The 19,820-nt window shown below is 41.5% G+C and overlaps 1 protein-coding gene across 1 annotated transcript in view; it reads right to left on the reverse strand.

Annotated features, from left to right (window-relative positions):
• Nucleotides 1-19,607, reverse strand: part of LOC109375866 (ras suppressor protein 1-like) — a 91,246-nt gene extending 71,639 nt beyond the window's left edge. The window contains exons 1-2 of the mRNA XM_019631380.1: nt 19,499-19,607; nt 15,056-15,188 (exon numbers count right to left, since the gene is read on the reverse strand). Of these exons, the coding sequence (XP_019486925.1) occupies nt 15,056-15,188; nt 19,499-19,607 (242 nt within the window). The remainder of the gene's footprint in view (nt 1-15,055; nt 15,189-19,498) is intronic.
• Between the last annotated feature and the right edge of the window lie 213 nt (nt 19,608-19,820).

Here is a 19,820-nt window from a genome sequence, read left to right on the forward strand (position 1 = left end):
ACGGTGGGATTCCAACTCCGCCACTCGATGGTCTAGCATTATGGAGGGGAATCCTGCAGGGGTCCTGGAGCTAGCTGATTCTCCAAGGCTAAGGACTCCTCATCCTGTGTCCCCTTCACCATTGGCTTTGGGGGTATTCAGAATTCCTCTGGCCCCGTGGAAACGCTTCCCCAGGCTCCCCGCGTTCCGCTGGTAGAAGTACGCACCGCCAGGCCTTGGCAAGGCTCTAGGACCAGACGCTGGGTGATGCTGGCAGAGGGGCTGACAGCTGCTTCACAGGCTCTGGTTCGTTTTTGTAAAGGAAGCAGCTACACTGATTTTCAAAAGCAGGAATTGTGGCATAATGTACACAATGCAGCTACAATTCTTTCTCTCTCTTCTTTTTTTTTTCTTTTTTTGTGGGTACACATGATTAAAACCAATCCACACCTTTTCCACATCTTAGGAAAAGTACATAAAATGCCATCTTTTGGTCCTCAACACAGCTCATGAAGATTTGATGAGAATTTTGTTTGAAATATAGAAAATCAATGCAACCTGTGAAAAAATGTTAGTATCAAATTTGGAAGTGATGTTATTGGCAGGATGGTTCCGTGTGTAGACAAGCCCACTGTTTCTCGAAGCACACCATCATTCCTCACCTCTGCTGGGCGTCAGTCCTTAATGCAACAGGCCAGGCTGCACTTCAAGTGACACAGGTGAAGGGGACACGTAAGGACACACAACCTGCTGCAGGTCAGGTGCTCCCTGGTTCCCCAAGACTGAGTGACCACCCAGCGACGCCTTTCGCCCTTTTGCGTCTAGCTTCTTGGGCTCAGAGATCAGGCTCCAAACGGTTCTGCTGACTTGTCAATAGAACCTATTTTGAGGGCTGAGAGGCAGAGCTGCCTCTCCTCCCCTCCCCACTTTGCTGTTTACTGCAGAGCAACTGCTGTAGTCCAAAGCCTGCACACTCACCTTTTATAGACTTGTTCACACCATCAAGATGGAGGACAAAAGCCACATTTGCATCCTGAGGTGCTCAGCGGCCAACATCCAGGTCCCACATACAGAGGTACCTGTTAGAGGATGGAGGCCCGGCTGATTCAAAATCAAAACCCAAAACATGCTGTTGGGCTGAGTCCAGGTCAGATATCGTCCTATGGAGCTGGTATTTTTTTTCCACGTTACCCTCTAAAATGCCATGGATGGAGGTTCCTTCCAAGCCCAGCTAAAAGGAGCTACTAGATCCGAAGGGAAATAGGTGGCTCGCGAAAGCTGGCGCCTTGGGAACGTCACAGAAACATTCATGGTGAAGGAAGCAGCACTAATAATATCACGAAGTTTTAGCAACTCAAGACTCGGGAAGAGAAAGGAAAACATTAAAAAATGGGTAACGAATGTGTGATGGCAGGTTTTTAAAAAAAATTTCCTCTAGCAGACACATCTGAACTGCAGGTTACAACATACAGTCGAAAGAACTACTCTCATTTATCAAGTATTTTGAGGGCCGACTAGTGCCAGGCACAGTATGAGGCTCGTGGGGACACAGACGTACAAGCAATCAAGTCCCTTCTCCTGGGGGCAGAGACGTGTAAGAGGTACAATAAAGTTACAGGCAGGCATGGGTGGTGGGCTATTTCAGACAGAGTGACAGGGCAATGCCTTGATGCCATCTGAGCAGAAACTTGGATGAGATGGAGGAGCAAACCAAAGAGAAATTGAATGTGACAGTAAAGCTATTGGTGTTAAAAAGACAAACACTTGTGCCCAAGAAAATAAAGAGGTAATTGACAAAACCCCCCAAGAGTGTATTGGTACTTTCTCCCTGCTTCACTGTGCTTGTCTATTAATGGGTGGGATTCTATCTATTATAGGTACCAGGTGGTCTATATCATTACATTACTGAGGGGCCCACACTTTTGGTTTCTTTAGTAGAAAACCTGGAAAGGGGTTACTCTTTCTCTTTCCTTTCAAGTGCTCTTGGGACAGGGACATGATTTCTGAATTTATACACTTAGCAGCCAATGCTAGAACGCTTGAGTCCAGGGTCAGGAAGTGAAGAAAATGAAAACGTACATATGTGGGATCACTAGTCCCATAAACACATGAACGATTCAGTATGTACAGCTTGGCAAAGGGAGAACTGGGTTAATAATAAATTCCAGTAATAGAGTAAGGGCATGACAAACTTAATAAAGAACAAGGAAATGGGACGCATCAACATGCATGCATGTTCCTGTGAAGACAGGAAATTGTCCTGCTTTGTCACGCAAGTGGCGAGCAGATCTCATGTCACTCTGCCCTCGATGCTTATGTGGAAAACAAGCACTTCTGGACCTCAGAGTTTGGATTCTCATGCTGTTTGCTGCTTAAAAGAACCAAGGCTCCTTGGAGAAGAGTCAGTAATTTGTTGGGGCAAACAAAGTAAAACCTCAGGCTGGAGCGAATAAGAAAACAACGACACAAAGAAGAGACCACGGAGAAAGACTGGGAGGGACTGGACTAGCCCATCTGACCCGGGGCACAAATGTGAGACAAGCTAAGAAAGGCCAGGAATCTATAATGATGCCCAAAGGGAAAAACAGTACAAAGTAGGGTAGAAAAAGGTCACATCCTTGGATACGCATGAAGTGCCTGAACCCCAACTACAAAACAATATAAAGGCTTTGCCCTTGGTGGATGAACACACAACCATTGAACTAGAGGGTGCGGCTGGCAGGAAAATGGATTCGTACGGGTCGGACCCGAACCATCCACATAAGAGGCAGGGTAGATGCAGGAAAACAGGCTTGCCGGGTCTGGAAAAGCTGGCAGTAGGAATACTGTGCGGGAACCCCTGGGTGCTGCCTGTGCCTGTTCCTGTCTGGAACAAGGACATAGCCTTGGCAGGAGGTTGAGTTTGACTCAAGAATCAGACACGTTTAAGAATCACGTAGGCACCCAGAAGCTCCGATGCTGACTGCTCACTGAGGACCTCATCGTAAACTCAGCATTTCCTCACTCTCCTCCTAGGTGCTACCAAAATGCAACCAAGAAAATAAGCAGCAGTGTGCTTTTCAACAGCACAGATGGAGTTTGAGTTCTGGCTCCATCACTTAGGCGAAGCCACTGGTCATTTTACTTCATTTGTGCCTCTCGTTTTCTCATCTGAAAGCTGGGTGAACGCCTACATTCCGTGGGGTCGTGAGACTACGGGAGATAAAGACTGTGAGGAGCCCACCAGGGCCTGGGCCATACAGGAAGTCACTGACCTCTCTCCTGAGCATGACCGAGGACACTCGTGTCACACCACTCCATCTGGATGTTAGTACATGAACAGAAGAAAATGGAGACAGGGAGAATATGGGGAGAGCTGAATAAACTCATTATGCATGTTCTTAAGTTTTCTAATAAAAGTTGCTCAAGATTCTTAGTATTTTATCCACAGTAAAAACAAAGCGACCTTGTATAATGCAGTCGCATGGTGGTCTTGAAGGAGCATTTACCCCATTTACCATCATTTCTTGTTCTAACCATGTTCCAGCATACAATTAAGGTTATTGTTACTCACATCAACTTGATGGCCAGTATTTTTCTTGTTATCCTGTCTTGTCAAACTTATAAAAATAAAGTAGAAGCCTTCTTTGAAATACATTTCCAAGATTTTAAAACTTTTATTGAAAAAATTTACATTTCTTAGGAATTATCTAGAATTTAGTACCAAAATAAGTTTGCTAGTTGCAAGACACATTCTATTAAAAGATCACCACTCACGCAGTTTCTGTTGAGAATGCACAAAAACAGATTAAAAATGCTCATAATCTTATATAAACAGTCTGAAACACACACGTCATCTTAGCTTACAGCCAGAAAAATTAAACGAGAGAGATGAATTAAAACAAAAAAAATCCATGTCTCCTATATAGAAACCTGAGGCCCAATCTCATCCTCTAATACACAATCAATTGTTCCAAGATCCATTCTTCCTTCTTTCAAACTGTTATGACCTTTTGAATATAGAAAAGTTTACCTTCCAATCACTTAAAATCTTAGGTGGGAAAATACCCCTACGTAAAGAGACTCAATGAAAAAATACGTTTTCTTGTTGTTTTGGGGGTTTTCCCCCCCTGGTTCTCTTTTGTTAGGTCTTTATGAATGACTACCTTTTCCTACTTCACTTTGGATTCTGAAGGAAAAACAATTACTCTAGATTTGTCCAAGGATACAGGAAGGCCTGATGTTATCTGGGAGGTGTTACAAACAATGTAAGATTTCACAATGCTTAATTAAGCCAAGAATAGGGAAGACTCATGAGCTCAGTGAGAAACCTTCCCCCAAACTCTCATTGAGACTCTCCCTATCCAAGATGCAGAGCACATTTTAAGAGGCGACATCACCTAGGTTTTTGGGGTACCTGGTTAAAGAGAGGCTGATAAGAAAGAGTTCCACTCAATCTCGGCAAATGAAGGGAACAGGGACACCAAAGGAGACAAAACCAATTATAGCTACAGTCTGTTTCTTCCTTCTTAACTTCATGGACCCTACTGGTTACTAGTTTTGTTTGTTTTTTTAATAATCTATTAAAGAACACACGTGCAAAATACAACACTGAGCAGGTCCAAAGGATAAAAAGACAATGTGCCCTTCCCTTCATGCCTCTAGCCATCCAGTTTCCTTCCCTAGACAGAACCAACAGCACCAGCTTACTGCGTCTCCCCTCACAGCCACTCTCAACATCCACAAACACTCCCCGCCCAAGAAACACTCCCTTGATGGACAAAAAGGCACACAAAATGACCACAGGTCCTGCAAGTCTCCCTTTCAAACCTAATTCATTCATTTGTGAAGTTCAGGAACTGTCATTTCCAACATGAGAGCGGTGTGGTACAAACAGATCTCCACCAACAATGAAAGATAGCTGTGAAGACATAATCTCCACTCGATGTTACGTACTGAGAATGTGTTTTAATAACGTGAGTACTGTTCATCATGTACCAGCAAAAACAAAGAACTGCAACGTGGTCCATTCTGGGTGGCCACTTGGTTTTTCCTTTCAGAAATCAGGACAACCAGTCAGAGGCTCCCATGCATGAGACAGGGAGGTCATTTCTGTGACACCGGGGGCAAGCCACATGTAAAGTCCAGCCACAAAGAAATCGTGAGTCTTGCTTTCAAAAAGATTCTCGTCTCTTACAGGACAAAAAACATGTACTTACCTACCCACCCACCCCCAAATTAAGGAGTAGTCCCAGGAATAAACTGCAAGTTACAAACTGATGAACAGCACACATAAGAGCTCAGGACAATATCTGCCACGTGGTAAATACTCAGGAACTGACAGTCATTATTATTAAAATTGCTTCTGCAGGAAAGTAAGGGCTCTGAAAAAGATGATAAAAGGGGCCTGGCACTCCTGTCCCAAAGGAAAGGACTGAGCTTGATAATTCTTAACTTTGGATGACAACTGCAATCAAATTCTGAAGAAAATATAGATACTGTTTTAAAATAAATGCTATGAGCTTAACATTAGAACACGATGCTTCCTACCATCTGTATATTTAGCATTCTTAGTCTTACAGTCCAGACCCAGTGCAATATTCTACTGGAGAAAAACCGAGAGGATTTTACGTAAGAAGATATCACCCTGTTGACTCTTTGCATGAAATTATGAGTAAGTTCTCTGATGCTGGTTGTAAATATAACACACGACCAACAAAAAGCACAGTTTTAAACGATCCTTTACATGCCACTTTCTCTACCCTATTAAGATGCTTGTTGTTTCTTTGATTTATCTGATAATAAATTTTTGATGACTGGTAAGTCTCATAAAATTGCTCCGGTGCTGACTACACTGATTAATAAGTCTGAAGAATCGAAAGTGTCAGGAATTCATGTGTTCGAATAAGTTACTGCCAAACATATATTAGGTATTCCATAAAATATAGAATAAAAAGGTTGATCTGGTAATTTTATCTTGTATCCATTTTCCTGGAACAATTTATATTCAGGGTCATCATCATCTTCTGCTCCCTTTAAAAAAAAAATCAATAAAGTAAATCCAGCTTGGGGGGCAAATTCAAGAATTAGACCAAATTAAAAAAATAATGAATTGATATAGACCATAAAACACATTTTCCAGAAAAATAAAGAACTCAGAATTAGAAATCATTGCTGGGGAGATTCTCAGAGATGATCTAGTTTGAACCTCTTGCTTCCAGGACGGGGAAGCTGAGAGTGGGCATGATCGGGTCACTGGCCAGTGACAGAGCTGGGATGGGAAGCCACCTCTAAGACCAGCATCCTAGGAACAGGCTTCATTTCCCTCCGTTTCCCTCACAGCTTCACCGCAGAGCACGTCCCTGCATCTACATGCCATGGTGCATCGTATGCACACATGCAGTCCTCCTCCGATGGCCCTCTCTCTGCCGGAGAAGCAAACTCACTTTGATTAGTATATGACACGAGAATCCTGTACCCTGTTATTAGAAGCCTCAACCTTGCCCATTACGACTCCAGAGATCTCCTGAGACGAGGGAGGAAAAGGCAACAGTAACTCCAGATGGGGTTACTGGAACCCTGAGACAGGAAATCAGTGACTCCACATCTTACAGGGCAAAATGCCAGTAGCTACCACTCAGGACAGCAAAGTCACAGGGAGAAGACACCAAGCCTCCTAGCGGGGTCCCACGGCAAGGAACACCCAGCAGGCACGAGGGCCCTCATGCTGCGTCTTCCCTCCATAAGGTTCTTGTGCAAGAAATGAGGGTGCATGGTGGGTGTTCCACGTGACCCTCCCTTCCTGAATTCTCTAGACCAGCGGTTCTCAATCTTCCTAATGCCGCGACCCCTTAATACAGTTCCTCATGTTGTGGTGACCCCCAACCATCAAATTATTTTCGTTGCTCTTCTATAACTGTAATTTTGCTACTGTTATGAATCATAATGTAAATATCTTTTTGTTTTCCGATGGTCTTAGGCGACCCCTGTGAAAGGGTCGTTCGACCCCCAAAGGGGTCGCGACCCACAGGTTGAGAACCGCTGCTCTAGACAAATATGACAAAGCAGGGCATTTTGTTAAGTGTTGTCCTTTCCAAAGAGATTTTCAAATTCCAACCAGCTTCTGTTTTAACATGGTCCATTCTTAAAAGGTTAGAAATAAAATCACTGACCCCCTCTGCCAGGAACGCGAGCCTATCCTGTGTGTCGTCCCTAAAATAAAATAGTGGAGAATTTGCATGTTTTGGAAGAACACACAACTCTGAAAGCCAAGCATATAAGAGAGACGTTGGCAGGGGTGGGGGAGTGGATGGAGCCTTCCAGGGTCGTTTCAGCATGGTCACTAATAAATAGAATTTGCTTGCCCATTTGTGGGAGGTTATGGCAGGAGAGAGTAAAGAGGTGGTGGAACAAATTAATAAAGAAGTGAATGTTACTCCTGGGCATCTGAGTAACAACAATGTTGTGGGTTGGAACTGTGTCTCCCCTCTCCCCACCGAAATTCATCTTTAAGTCCTAACCCCCAGTATCTCAGAATGTGACCATATTTAGAGGTAGGGGTCTTTATAGGGGGAATCGAGTTAAAAGGAGGTCATTAGGATGGGCCCTAATCCAATATCACTGCTATCGTTATAAACAAAGGGAAATTTAGACACACACGAACACATATACAGGGAAGATGATGAGAAGACACAGGGAGAGAGTCCTGGAATACATCCTTCCCTCACAGCCCTCGAAAAACCAAACCTGCCGACATCTTGACTCAGATCTCTGGCCTCTATCACTGTGAGACAGTAAATTTCTGCTGGGTGGCTTAACCAATCCAAACTAAATAGCAGCAAGGGTGGAAAAAAAAAAAGCCACAGTACGTGTTCAGTATACTTGCCCTGTTAAATAAGCAAAACCTCAACAACAATTTATTTACTCTCTAGACAAACACCATCTAATTGGATAGAGAATTGCATATATTTCAAAGGTGATGTAACTGTGTATGTTCCAAGTGAAGCTATTTAAAAATTAACTATTATAGTGAAAAACACTATTTTCTTCACAAAACTTTTTATGTCAGGAGTCTTAAAAATACATATGAAATAATGTACGAGCACAACAGAATAAAATATGGAAAGTTATTACCTTAATGCTTGAAGAATAAATTGGGGCATTGCCAAATGCCTGAGAACATAACTCACTTTCCATATTTTTATCTGATCAAGTTGATTAAAACTCCTTTCATAATGTTATGCATTTTAAACCAAAATACCTGACAACACAAAAGAACCCTTAACTGACCCCAAATTACAAGAAAACAAACAAACAAGAACAAAACCCCACCCTCCAACATTGCCCGGCTGGAATAAGAGACCAGAGCTCAATAAAAAGTCAGCATGCAATAAAACAAGATATTACTGCGTAGAGAATAGAAATCACAGACAATTTTGTTTGATTATAAAAGCGCCAGTTATTAATTTATCTCTCAAATAAAAACAGCAAATGCTGGTCATAACTCATCTTAGCTGGATAGAAAGCATCAAGCATTGAACTTGAAGATGACTGGGAGTTAATAAAGGTTATCAATATGTATGGCTGACCAATTTCATTTCACGGGGGTCAATATTCAATAGTTCAATATGATTATATCAATTGAATAGCATCTAAAATTGGAACTCAAAATAGCTTCTCCGGAAGAGGAAGTGACTTGACCCTTTTCCGTTTTGGAGTGTGGACTGAGTCTGGCCTATGTTTATTTTCCTTTGGTCAAGTGGGACAAATTATCTCTCGGCTCTTTACCTTAAACTGATACTGGAACGTATCACGCTGTGCATTACAGGCTGTATAAGACAGGCTGAATGAAAGGCTGACAGTCAACACACAGGTGAGGAGGGGATAGAGAGAGAGACGGAGAGACACCATGTTCTTCAAAGTCACAGGTAACAGCCTTTTGTATTGCAAGGTTCAGGATAAACATCATTCTTCTCCCTTTGCTGTAGCAGTGTATTAGGTTACCCCTTTCCCTCTAAATTTATTCACAACTCTTTAATGATACATGCGCTAGTCTTTGAAGTAAAACACAGCAAGACTGACAGAGCTCTGATCCCACCAGGTCTGTGCAGGGCCCGCGAGCCAGCTTGTTGTGCCTGAGGCGTGACCACATTAGAAGGCCAGAGAATGAACACGGATGAGGGAGGGAATCTTTCTAAATCTGCACTTGTATCTAAGGCACATCAGAGTGAAAAACAGTCCAGAATATGTAGAAACTGGTGTTTCCCAGATTCCTTCAGGAATACCAGGCTAGCCTCCGAAAGCTGGTTTTCAAACCCTAACAGGGTTCACCTTTGACCTTCATAGGTTTGGGGGGTTCAAGTGGTGGAGGTTCCCTACTGTAACTCTCCCAGAGTCCAACCAAGTGCATTGGAAATGTCAAACAGGAGGCATCTTCCCTTTTAAAAACTAAGCCATTCTGCATGACATATATACAATGATAGGAAAGTGAAACTGCAAAGGCATGTCAAAACTTTACATATTGAAAACATTATGAAAATGCATACAGGAAAAGGAAAAATACTGATTACCTGTGAAGTATACCTGAATAATAGTGTTAAATAAGTAACCGAATAGCAAAAATCCTTTTTAATGTACATTATATTGAACAATCTGTCAAAAAATGTGGGAGAGAAAAAACTGTTATATACTCTTCCTCAAATAGTCTGTTGTCCTCCTGCTATCTTAAGATGGGTGGTATTAATTTGCCAAGGTAATCAATAGCTCAGGGCCACATCAAGAAAGAGTTGAATGGTGAAGTCAAAGATCAACAGTTGATTTTATACTGATTTCCACCTATTCAATAGTGAAGTAAACATTCTTTATCTCCATGCTGGTAACATACTATCTGGAGAAAAGGGAATACTACGTAATTTTACCATCTAAAGTAAGATATGGGATATGACACAATACTACCTAAAATATACCTTTCCTATTAGATGTTTCTTAGCAATGCTAGTTGAATGCAACAGATTTGCATGCAAATAGGTCCAGAGCTGTCAAAAATCAGAACCATATTTTGTATGAGGGAGGAAATGTGATAATGCATTTATTACCTTAAAAAAAGAACCAAAATATACATAGGTAGTATCTAAAAAGGAAAAGAACAAAAGACGTAGTCAACTTTTAAAAATAAAAACGATCTCTATGTCAAAAGCTTTAGGGAGAGAATTGGTTCTTCATTTTCATGGCTACTATAAAGAAATGCTGGTTTTCTCTGGTGTAATTTGAGCTATTTTCAGATTTAGTAAAGACAAAGAAAAGTCTGTATTTTCCGGCATACCGACTGCCACTACGTAAAATTCACTAACTGCTAGAAAGGTCCTGGGAGTTGAACCCTCTCCTCCATCCTCCTGTGATGTTTATGAAACCATCTGCTAGCTCTGCGCATCCATTTAAACTTCACAAGAAAATAATAAGGTTTTTACAGTTTTTGTCAGACATAAATTCCTTCTGCAAAGGGCTGTCTTAAAATGAATGGGATCGCCGATTAGTTTTAAATGCTCTGGCCTTTTGGGAGACCAGATATATCATTTAAGGATCTCCTAGGCCACTGCCTCAGCAGAGGATACAGGAGTTGTTTAATAAAGCCCATTGATGTCCATAATAACCATAGTAACCTCTAATAGGTTTGGCCGCAGTACAGGAAAATAAAAATTACTTAGTTTTAATTCTACAAGTTAAACAACTTGAGAAACAATAACCAGCAGATAAGTGTCCTCGCCACATCAAACAGGAAGATTTATTTTCCTAGATTTCTAGTGAAGAGAAATTGCCCACCTTTTCCTCATCATTGCCCCATCATTCACCAAGCATTGTTAAAATATTTCCATTAACATGAATAACAGTATGGCCAGTCCTCATTTAAGAACAACAACAACAACAAAAATCAAGTGTGACATCTTTCCCTAGAGAGGAAAGAAAGAAAGTCACACGACAGGAAGAATGACAAAGCATCCACTGAGTTACGCCACCTGGAAATAAGGCTTTTGGGTTGCAATGCTTCGAAAATCACAGTCTTCACCAGGATGCCTGTTTCCCCAATGCCTCTTCCAACCGACGCGTTTTCAGCCTAACATTTGTCAAACCTCTTCTTTTGTTAAGAGTTGACTTGTCAGCTTTTAAAACGGCTTGTGCTTTCTATCCACCTTCCTTGATGGAAATGTGAAAAGAGCGAGTTACTCCCTTTCACAGAGAATCTTGTCAAGGATCCCAACCCCAAGCTGACTTCTCCTGGGGGAAAAAAAAAAAATCTACCTTCTGGAAGCTTAACAAGCGGTGCCTATCCTGTCCTAATTCCGCTTCACAGAAATAAAAGCAGTCATACAAGGAAAGGAGGACCATCGAATAATGAGTGAACAGGTGACTGTATAACTAACTCAGCAAACGCCTGGAAACACTCATGGGCTTGTAGAGTTTGGTCCGCAACATCCGACCAAGGAAACTGTTTTGCTTTAACAGAGGAAGTAACACGTAATGAATAGGCAATGCTGTGGCACCAGCCAGTATGTTCCCATTGTTGATGGTATGATAAATGAATAAAGAGTAATCTCCACCTGAGAAATGATGAGGAAGACATGATAAATGCCCAAAACGTACTCCAAAGAACCATTCCCTGAAGAACTATAACTAAACATCCTCCCAGCCACACCTACCCATACCTCCTACGGCTTAATTGCAAAAGTTCATATCGTTATGGAGTTAAATCATCTCAGCCTACTCTAATTCTTCCTCAACACTAACTTCACTGCTTTGTTTCAAACATCCATGTCATCTCTTGGAGCCCCTTAGAGCCTGGAAATCAGATAAGCCATCTTCTCTGCCGTCCTCTGCCGACTCGGGCGGCCTCTGAGGGTGTGCTTACAACACGTAGGTCACTGTGAAGGCCCACCGCAGACGTGCACGAAAAGGAAACATGCCGCTAAGTTCTTTACCGTTCTCATTTGGGTAAGGGTCAATTAGTAAGGGGAAAACAAGAGGCGATTCACTGGTATTTTCACTGCCAAAACAAAATTACAATAGCCTAAAGATCTATCTAGGAAAACAGGACTTTTTATTGGAGGGAGTGTATGTGGTTTATATTAAAAAGACAAAAAAAGTGTGTATTGGAAATGACAGGTTTTGGAATAGAGAACTAAGACTAAGGTACTGAACGTGGAACTTGTCTTTTGAAAAAATATGAGTGCGATGAATACATTACCTTCTTGAAAGTCGCTACATGCATAACTTTTAAAAAGTAGCCAAGTACCTGTTAATTAGAATAATATTTTTTCAGATAGGTGGGAAGGATACTAAAAGTTCTCTAATTATGAAGTGGCTGCTTAAAACACTAAAGAATTAACCTGGTGAGTTGGGTTCTAGTTACATGGGGGTACACTATTATACATCTAATCATATTAAAAAAAGGAACTCTAATTTTAAAAATCAGTGCATATTAATAATTAAGTTTTAAAAATCAGTGTAACTAATATAAATAATATATATACACAAATCTACATATACATATATATATATATATATATATATATATTCATATAAAAGGACTTTAAATTTTAAAAATCTGTGAAACAACAATGGTGGCATTTTTGTACAAGTATTTTTTTAACAAGACTAAGAGTCTGACTTACTGTCTTATTTAGTTAATAGTCCATGTTTTGGGCCGGTATGTTTGATAAAGGAGTGACAATAACTATGGAAGGATGAGAGGAGGACAGAAAGGCTGAGCTGTAAGAAGTGGTCAGCATTCTTCTTTCTAAGGAGAGAAGGTCTCTAAGGGACTTCCCAAAGGTCCCTGCTCTCAAGTTCACGTCAAATGTATTCTCCCAGCAGAGGCTCCCACAGTCTCCTCTGAAAGCAGTGACCAGGTTACAGACTGGTCCCCCTAGAAAGTGGACAATATCTCTCCTATGCTTAAGCTTTTTAATGTTGGTTTAACTGTATAAAAGATAGTAGAGCTACATGAGGAAATCGAACACAAAAAAGGTAAGCTAGTGGGCAAATTGCTTAGATTATTCTGATACCGACTCCTAGGATGCCAGTAATGGAGATAGGAATACATACACCAAATATGTTACTGACTAGAATGGTGAGTCACAAATTCCCTCTGAAATAGCCTACCAATTAACTCAATCAAAGCAATGTGCCTCTCATTCATCCACAATCCTAACCACATTCAAATAAATAAATAGTAGCATATAATGGTGATTAATTAATTGCCTAATAATGACTCTGATGTAATACGAAATTCATAAATTTACAACTTAATCATTTAAAAAGAAGTTAAAATTAGAAGCACTTTCACATACTCTAATATAGTCTTCCTATAGTCACATAATATATGAAGGACTTTCATATATTCTAATGCTCTGTAAACTATAAATTAATGTATGGTAAAATAAAAAATGGTTAACCAGAATAATAAACAGAGTATCTCCCCCAAATCTAGATTTGTGTATGTTTCTGTATGTTAAAATATATACAATGCTTTCCAAAAACAATTCCCTACAAACCAAGCTCTAAGTAGCATTCCATTTACTAACCAAAAATTACACCTCTACCCAAAACCAATGACAGCAATGATTAACAATTTAAGAGAAACCAAATGAACAATAATCTGCTAATTTGCAATTACATTTTCACACATTTTCATTCATTGACTGAACCAATTTCCAAGGCTGAGCTATATCCATATTTAAAGAAACTATATATCTATAATAATTGCACAAAACTATGTGGCTCATGAAACAACACGCATCCTATACTTCTCTCATTTTACCCTTAAGGCAAGTCTTGATATTATCAATGCCACATATTATCTTTAAAAATATCTAAACCATGACTTAACGCTGCTTTTCTATATGAGGATATGCTATCATTTTGGCAATTTTCGTCTATTTGTTTTAATGCCATTGTTTTTCACCGCTCATCCTCTCTGCGATTCGGTCAGATGACAGAAGAGCATCCCAAGTCCTAGATGTGAGAGCAGGAGCATGGCATCTGGAGAGGCGGCTACAGGACCCCAGCTTGCCATTTACAGGCAGGATCCTGCCCTGTTACCCCTCAGTATGACCCTCTGGCCCCACACAGATTCGGTGAGGGCCCTATTGCGTGCGGGGCATTTTTCTGATACAAAAAAAAAAAAAAAAGACTCCTACCTGAATGATGACATTCAATGATCCTCTGATTTTTCTCTAATAGTTGGGATGTTCAATTCCCAATGATGTTAAATTCTCAATGATGTTAAATGATGTTAAATTTAACATCCCAATGGACACAAAGACAGAGTGAACCTGAATGTGAATTTTTTTTCAAGTCTTTTGTATTTGCTTAAAACTAGAGGTGATTAGATTTCAGCATTAGGGGCCACGGAAGCATGAGATAAATGATCACCTCAGTATGTGGCAGGGTGGGATGGGCAAAAAATAATGACAGAAGATATGGCAACAGAGCAGGTGGGGGTGGTGGGACTCCTTCCAACCACAACACACTGAGGAAGGGAGAGGTGGGAATAGGTGGGTGTTAGGGCCGGCTCCCCACTGTCGCCCTTGACCTGAGTTGAGGGATTCTGATGTTGTGACTTAACCTAGCTGATTCCTTCTCTTTTTCTGTCTTTCCTTTTTCTTTTAGATTATCATCTCACTAGAGTAAAAGCTTTTAAAGAATAGAATGATGCATTCCTAGTATCCTCTGCTCATTTTATAAACAAACTGCTTAACAATTTTGTTCATAACAGCTGTTATTCTTTGCTGTTCAAAGGAGAAAAAAGTATGTTCTGATTGTAATGTGTCTGGTGAATTTCCTTAGTGCCATGAATATTCAATTAACACAGTATCTTAAAAATTTCTAAACAAAATTGGTATAAATTCCCTCTGACAATGTCAATTAAAATAATCTATAAATGAAACAATTACTATATGTGGTTATTAATAAAGCATTTAAAAATGCTATGAGCTAACTCACATCAATACAAGAATGTCACATAATAGCTTTTAAAATGGCAAAATCACAAAACTATAAAAAAACCACAGTCTACTGCTTTAGAAAACCATAGTCTACTTACTACTTGTACGTCTCAGAACGGATGTATTCGAAAACATGGGACACGCCAAGCTGGAACTGGTCGGCAATCGGGGTGACCCAGGGATTGTTCTCTGCTTTGAATACCTGCTTCTGACCAGTCAGATCCAAGTTTCCTGAAAAGATGGAGGACAAAAAAGATGAAGGTCATTTCATCCAACCCAGATCAGGACTAAGAAGTCCTGCCCAGTAGCCCTAGCACAATCCTAAGTACCTTCTGGGTCATTTGATTTTATTTTTTTTTTTTAATGTCTTACTCAAGTCATCACTGGTATACAAGGAATCGGTGATAGGACCCTCCCTAATCCAAGAAATGAAGAACAAAGGAAATGGGCCCACCAAGTGGCTCAGTTGGTTAAGAGTGCGAGCTCTGAGCAAAAGGGTCACCAGTTTGATTCCCACATGGGCCAGTGAGCTGCGCCCGAGCTGAGCTGCTGCTGAGCTGCCAACAGGTGGCAGGATGGCTCAGCTGGTGAGAGCACGTGCACCTAACAACAAAGTTGCCGATTCAACTCCCACATGGGATTGTGGGCTACGCCCATCCACAACTAAGACTGAACACGGCACCTTGAGCTGAGTGTCTGTGAGCTGCCGACGGGCAGCTGGATGGTGACTGGACTCTGAACTGAGCTAGCTGCGCCCTCCACAACTAGGATTGAAAGACAACAACTTGGCTGTTCCCCTTCCCAATTCCCCAACACTGTTCCCCTTCCCCAATAAAATCTTAAAAAAAAAAAAAAAGAACAAAGGAAAGAAGGAAGGGGGGAGAGGTAGCAGAAGGAGGGAAGTAGGAAGAAAGAAACCTGGAAGGAATTGTTACAAATGGAGCATATGCTTTATATTTCTAGGTATCTGATACAGAGACTAAAATGATGCAGTCCAAGACAGAGAGAAGTGATAATATTTGAACCTCCTGAAATTCTATCTTGACAGTGTGCATCACTGTTCGTCCAATCTCATCTAGTCCCATCGATCACCACTTTTCTCCATCAGCCAAAGAACAATGTGAGTGAAAGAAGATAAAAATATTGCCCAAGTAAAATCATCAAGGCATTACTCAAGTACCATAAGCACATCTCAGAATCAGCACTAAATGCATCTCATTGACACAGTAATGACAGAAACTCCTATTTGTACGAGTCCTCATCAGTTTACAAACTACCTTTTTAAAAGTATTTCCTCATTGGATTCTCCAACAATCCCTAAGATCATTTATCAACCTCACTTTATAGGTGAGGAAATGCAAACGTGGGGAAATTAAGTAACATGTCCAAGTCCAGAAAACGTCCGAGTGGGGATATGAACCTCTAAGGCTCCGACTCCCAGTCCCATACTCCTGTAATGTGACATGTGAAGGTTACATGTCACTCTAGATCACTCAAGGATGAGTCAAGGACAGTAACATAAAAAGGCCAGCAAGTGCCACCATCTGCAGATGATCAGCCAACTCTTTTTTTTTTTTTTCCCCTTTCTGTTTGGTATGTGAAAGCATGCAAAAGGCAGTGTGTGAGAGAGCTTCCTACAACATGCTTGCCTATAAAAGGGGAAGGGACAGTGAAGCTAAGCAGCAGAGACGGATATATGGTTTTACTTGGCACCACACGCACTGAAGGTCCTTTTCCAAAAAGTCCTACTGCAGAAGTCCATTTCAGCCTCCCGGTCCACAGTCCAAGGCTTTTGGAACACAGACGCCCAGCAATTACTCTTCCCAGCACTCAACCGAAATAACATATTTGTCCTGTGCTGAGGGGTCTGCTGCCAATTTTGCCATAACTGATAACTCAGGATAATGAAAACACATTCTGGGATGCAAGTACAGCACGAAGCACAACATTTCCTAGCTGATCAGAGCTTTAGACATGAAAAGATAAATGAATATTTTTGCCAGAATGATGACATAATATTCCTTCTTAAAACAAAAGACCTTATAGTCTCAATCTGTCTTCTTTTTGTTACATGAACTTGTAACTATTCAGGAAAATGGAGAAAGACCAATAAAAAAGCGATTACAATTTCACAAAATGCTTTTAAAGAAAATAGACATTGCCAAATATCAAGAGGGAGTAATTCATCATGATCTCTCCAAAGCCACTTAGAATCTGTTGGTGTTAAGGACAAAAACAAGCAGATACATTTCTCTCCAAGATTATCAATATTGTCAATTCCCTCATCTTAGTGGTTAAACATCATTAGTCAGATATTAAATCATTTTGGAAATTAACGGGCCTTATTCTCTAAAGCAGCGGTTCTCAACCTTTCACAGGGGTCGTCTAAGACCATCGGAAAACACATATTTTCGATAGTCTTAGGAACCGAGACACCACTCCTCTATCCGTCTCCAGGCTCACATGCAGATATGCCCACATACGAGTACCCGGTGACCCCTGTGAAAGGGTCGTTCGACCCCCAAAGGGGTCGCTACCCACAGGTTGAGAACCGCTGCTCTAATCCATGAGTCAGAAAACTGCCTAGGGCAAATGAAAATCCAACAGTTGCACGTATTCTGCTAAACTGGTATCTTACCTGGGTGTGACCTTGGCAATGAGCTACCATACCTTTTTTGTTTTCATCTTTACCTGGGGAGGAGGTTTTTACCTTCCCAAGGATGACACTGATCTGTTTAGATTTCTGTATAATTTTTATTTCCTCTCAGGATCTTGTTTGCTATACTTTATGTCCTCTCTTCCCTATCATTCATTTTCTTATTACTTTTTTTTTCCCATTTCTACTTTTCCTAAAGATGAATAATACTGAAAGTTTTAGAAAAAGTCTTCCATTTAAAACCAAGTCTATTTCTGAAGTATACTGTTTCAAGTGCACAGTGTATACGTCGCCCACTCTTCTTAGAAAGCATGGTCACTGAAGGAAGGGCCTACATACCATGTGACAGTAACTATGCTGTAATAATTCCCTAAGAAGATGGGGTGGAGGCACTATAGGTGAGCACATCGCTCTTAAAACATTCACCTAATAAACAACGTATGCTTATACATTATCATCTTTCTACTTCTAAGCCCCACCCACTGACATCAGCATGGAATCAACTACGAAAAAACTAAGACCTTTGGAAAAATTTATGTCACACAAAGTGAGTAAGAAAAAAAGAAGCCATGAAAAGTATAAATTGCATTAGGTAATAAACCACTTCCTAAGCAAAGAGGATCTTCCTGTTAGTAGCTACTGGGCCTTACAATTTACCTTTCCTCCTCGTCCCCCCAAATTGGTCATCCTAATGAGAAATACAATCTGAATTTCCAGTGGGTAGAATTGTATCTGTTGAGCATGCATCCGGGACTTCCCATCGTTCATACGTTACCACGAATTAACTCAGCTGGATGGCTTTCCTCTTAACATCTGGTTCGGATGGGGGGTCACGGGAATATCATTATTTTACGCTGGGGAAGAAGACTGGGAAGAAGGAGGGAAAGCACCTGTTTTGGGCGCACAGAGCGTTTCTCGCCATGCTGTGTATTCAGGTCAGTGTGAGAGTAACGTGGATCTGGGAAAAGCTCTAGGAAGGGCCCCACAGACAAGCCTCGGCTAGTCCGAAGTTGCCCAGAGATGCCTTTCATGGGGCAGCGAGAGAAAGAAGATTCTCTTCTTTTCCAGGCTGTATCACAAGCTCCCTTCCACCCAGGTTCAAGGCTTACCCCACTGATCCAAATGTACAGGTATGTCATGAGCAAGGCTGGTTTTAATGGAGTATCCTTGATCACAAGGTACAGGTGCATATTTCTATGGAAGAGAAGAGTTTGCATGCTATCACCAATTACCTCCATCCCCACTTTGCTAACGTATTCACAGCCTCTTAAGAAGCCTGCAGTCTTTGGAGTCATAATCCTCTGAAAAGGATGTACTAAATTCTATGCTCCCTGATTGCAACACATGGAAGACAGACCTGGGGGAATAACGCCAGGAAAGGTCAGCCATGTTCTCTGGGCCCTTCTGTCTGAAGCCGCCAACCCCCGGAGATCTGTCAATCCCTGGCAACATCTCTATTAAGTGCTGTCGATGGAGACAGAAGAGGCGCAGGGGATTGCTAATGACGGCTGCTAACTGGAGCACACAGGAAATGCTGGATGCAAGCTGGACACACTCCCTTCGGAGGGAAAGACACACGGATGTCAAAAAGTCGGGGTCCACAGCGGGGCCCGGGGCTCTGCAGGAGCATTTTCATTTGCATCTCTTCAAACTCATCTCTACATTCCAGCTGTTTATTTTAGTTTCAAACAATGCTGCTCAGTCGCATTCACAGGGGTTTCATACAGCTACCAGAAGGAGGGAGCCTAAAAAAAAGAATGATTCAGGTCCATTGGGGACGGTGGCGGGGGGCGGGGGAGGACCCCAAACAATAGCTTTGCTGTCGACTGTGTGTTTTCTTTTTAACAAAGAACCATGGAAATCGTGTTTAATGCCCACAGCGAACCGTAAAGCAGGCGACTATTACAGATGACAGAGATGGAGACCACGCAAGCCAAACCGAGCGCTGCCTCTTCGGAGTTATCGCCGGGCTTGGCGTAATAGGGTGTGCTCATTTTGTTTTTCCACTTAATGCCACCGGTGGAGAACACAATACCTGCCTCTGTGCAGCCGCAATCCTTCCTGCCAGCTATTTGTCTCTGGCTTCCTTACCTCACAGGGAGCCGGCCTGGAATGTAGCCATTTCAGAAGAGGGTTAATATAATTAGAGTAAAGCTGGGCCATTATGCTGTGTGAAAAGATGACACCCGTCTCATATTGGCCTAGCA

This window comes from Hipposideros armiger, unplaced genomic scaffold, assembly GCF_001890085.2.
Source record: "Hipposideros armiger isolate ML-2016 unplaced genomic scaffold, ASM189008v1 scaffold_996, whole genome shotgun sequence".
Lineage (NCBI taxonomy): Eukaryota > Metazoa > Chordata > Mammalia > Chiroptera > Hipposideridae > Hipposideros > Hipposideros armiger.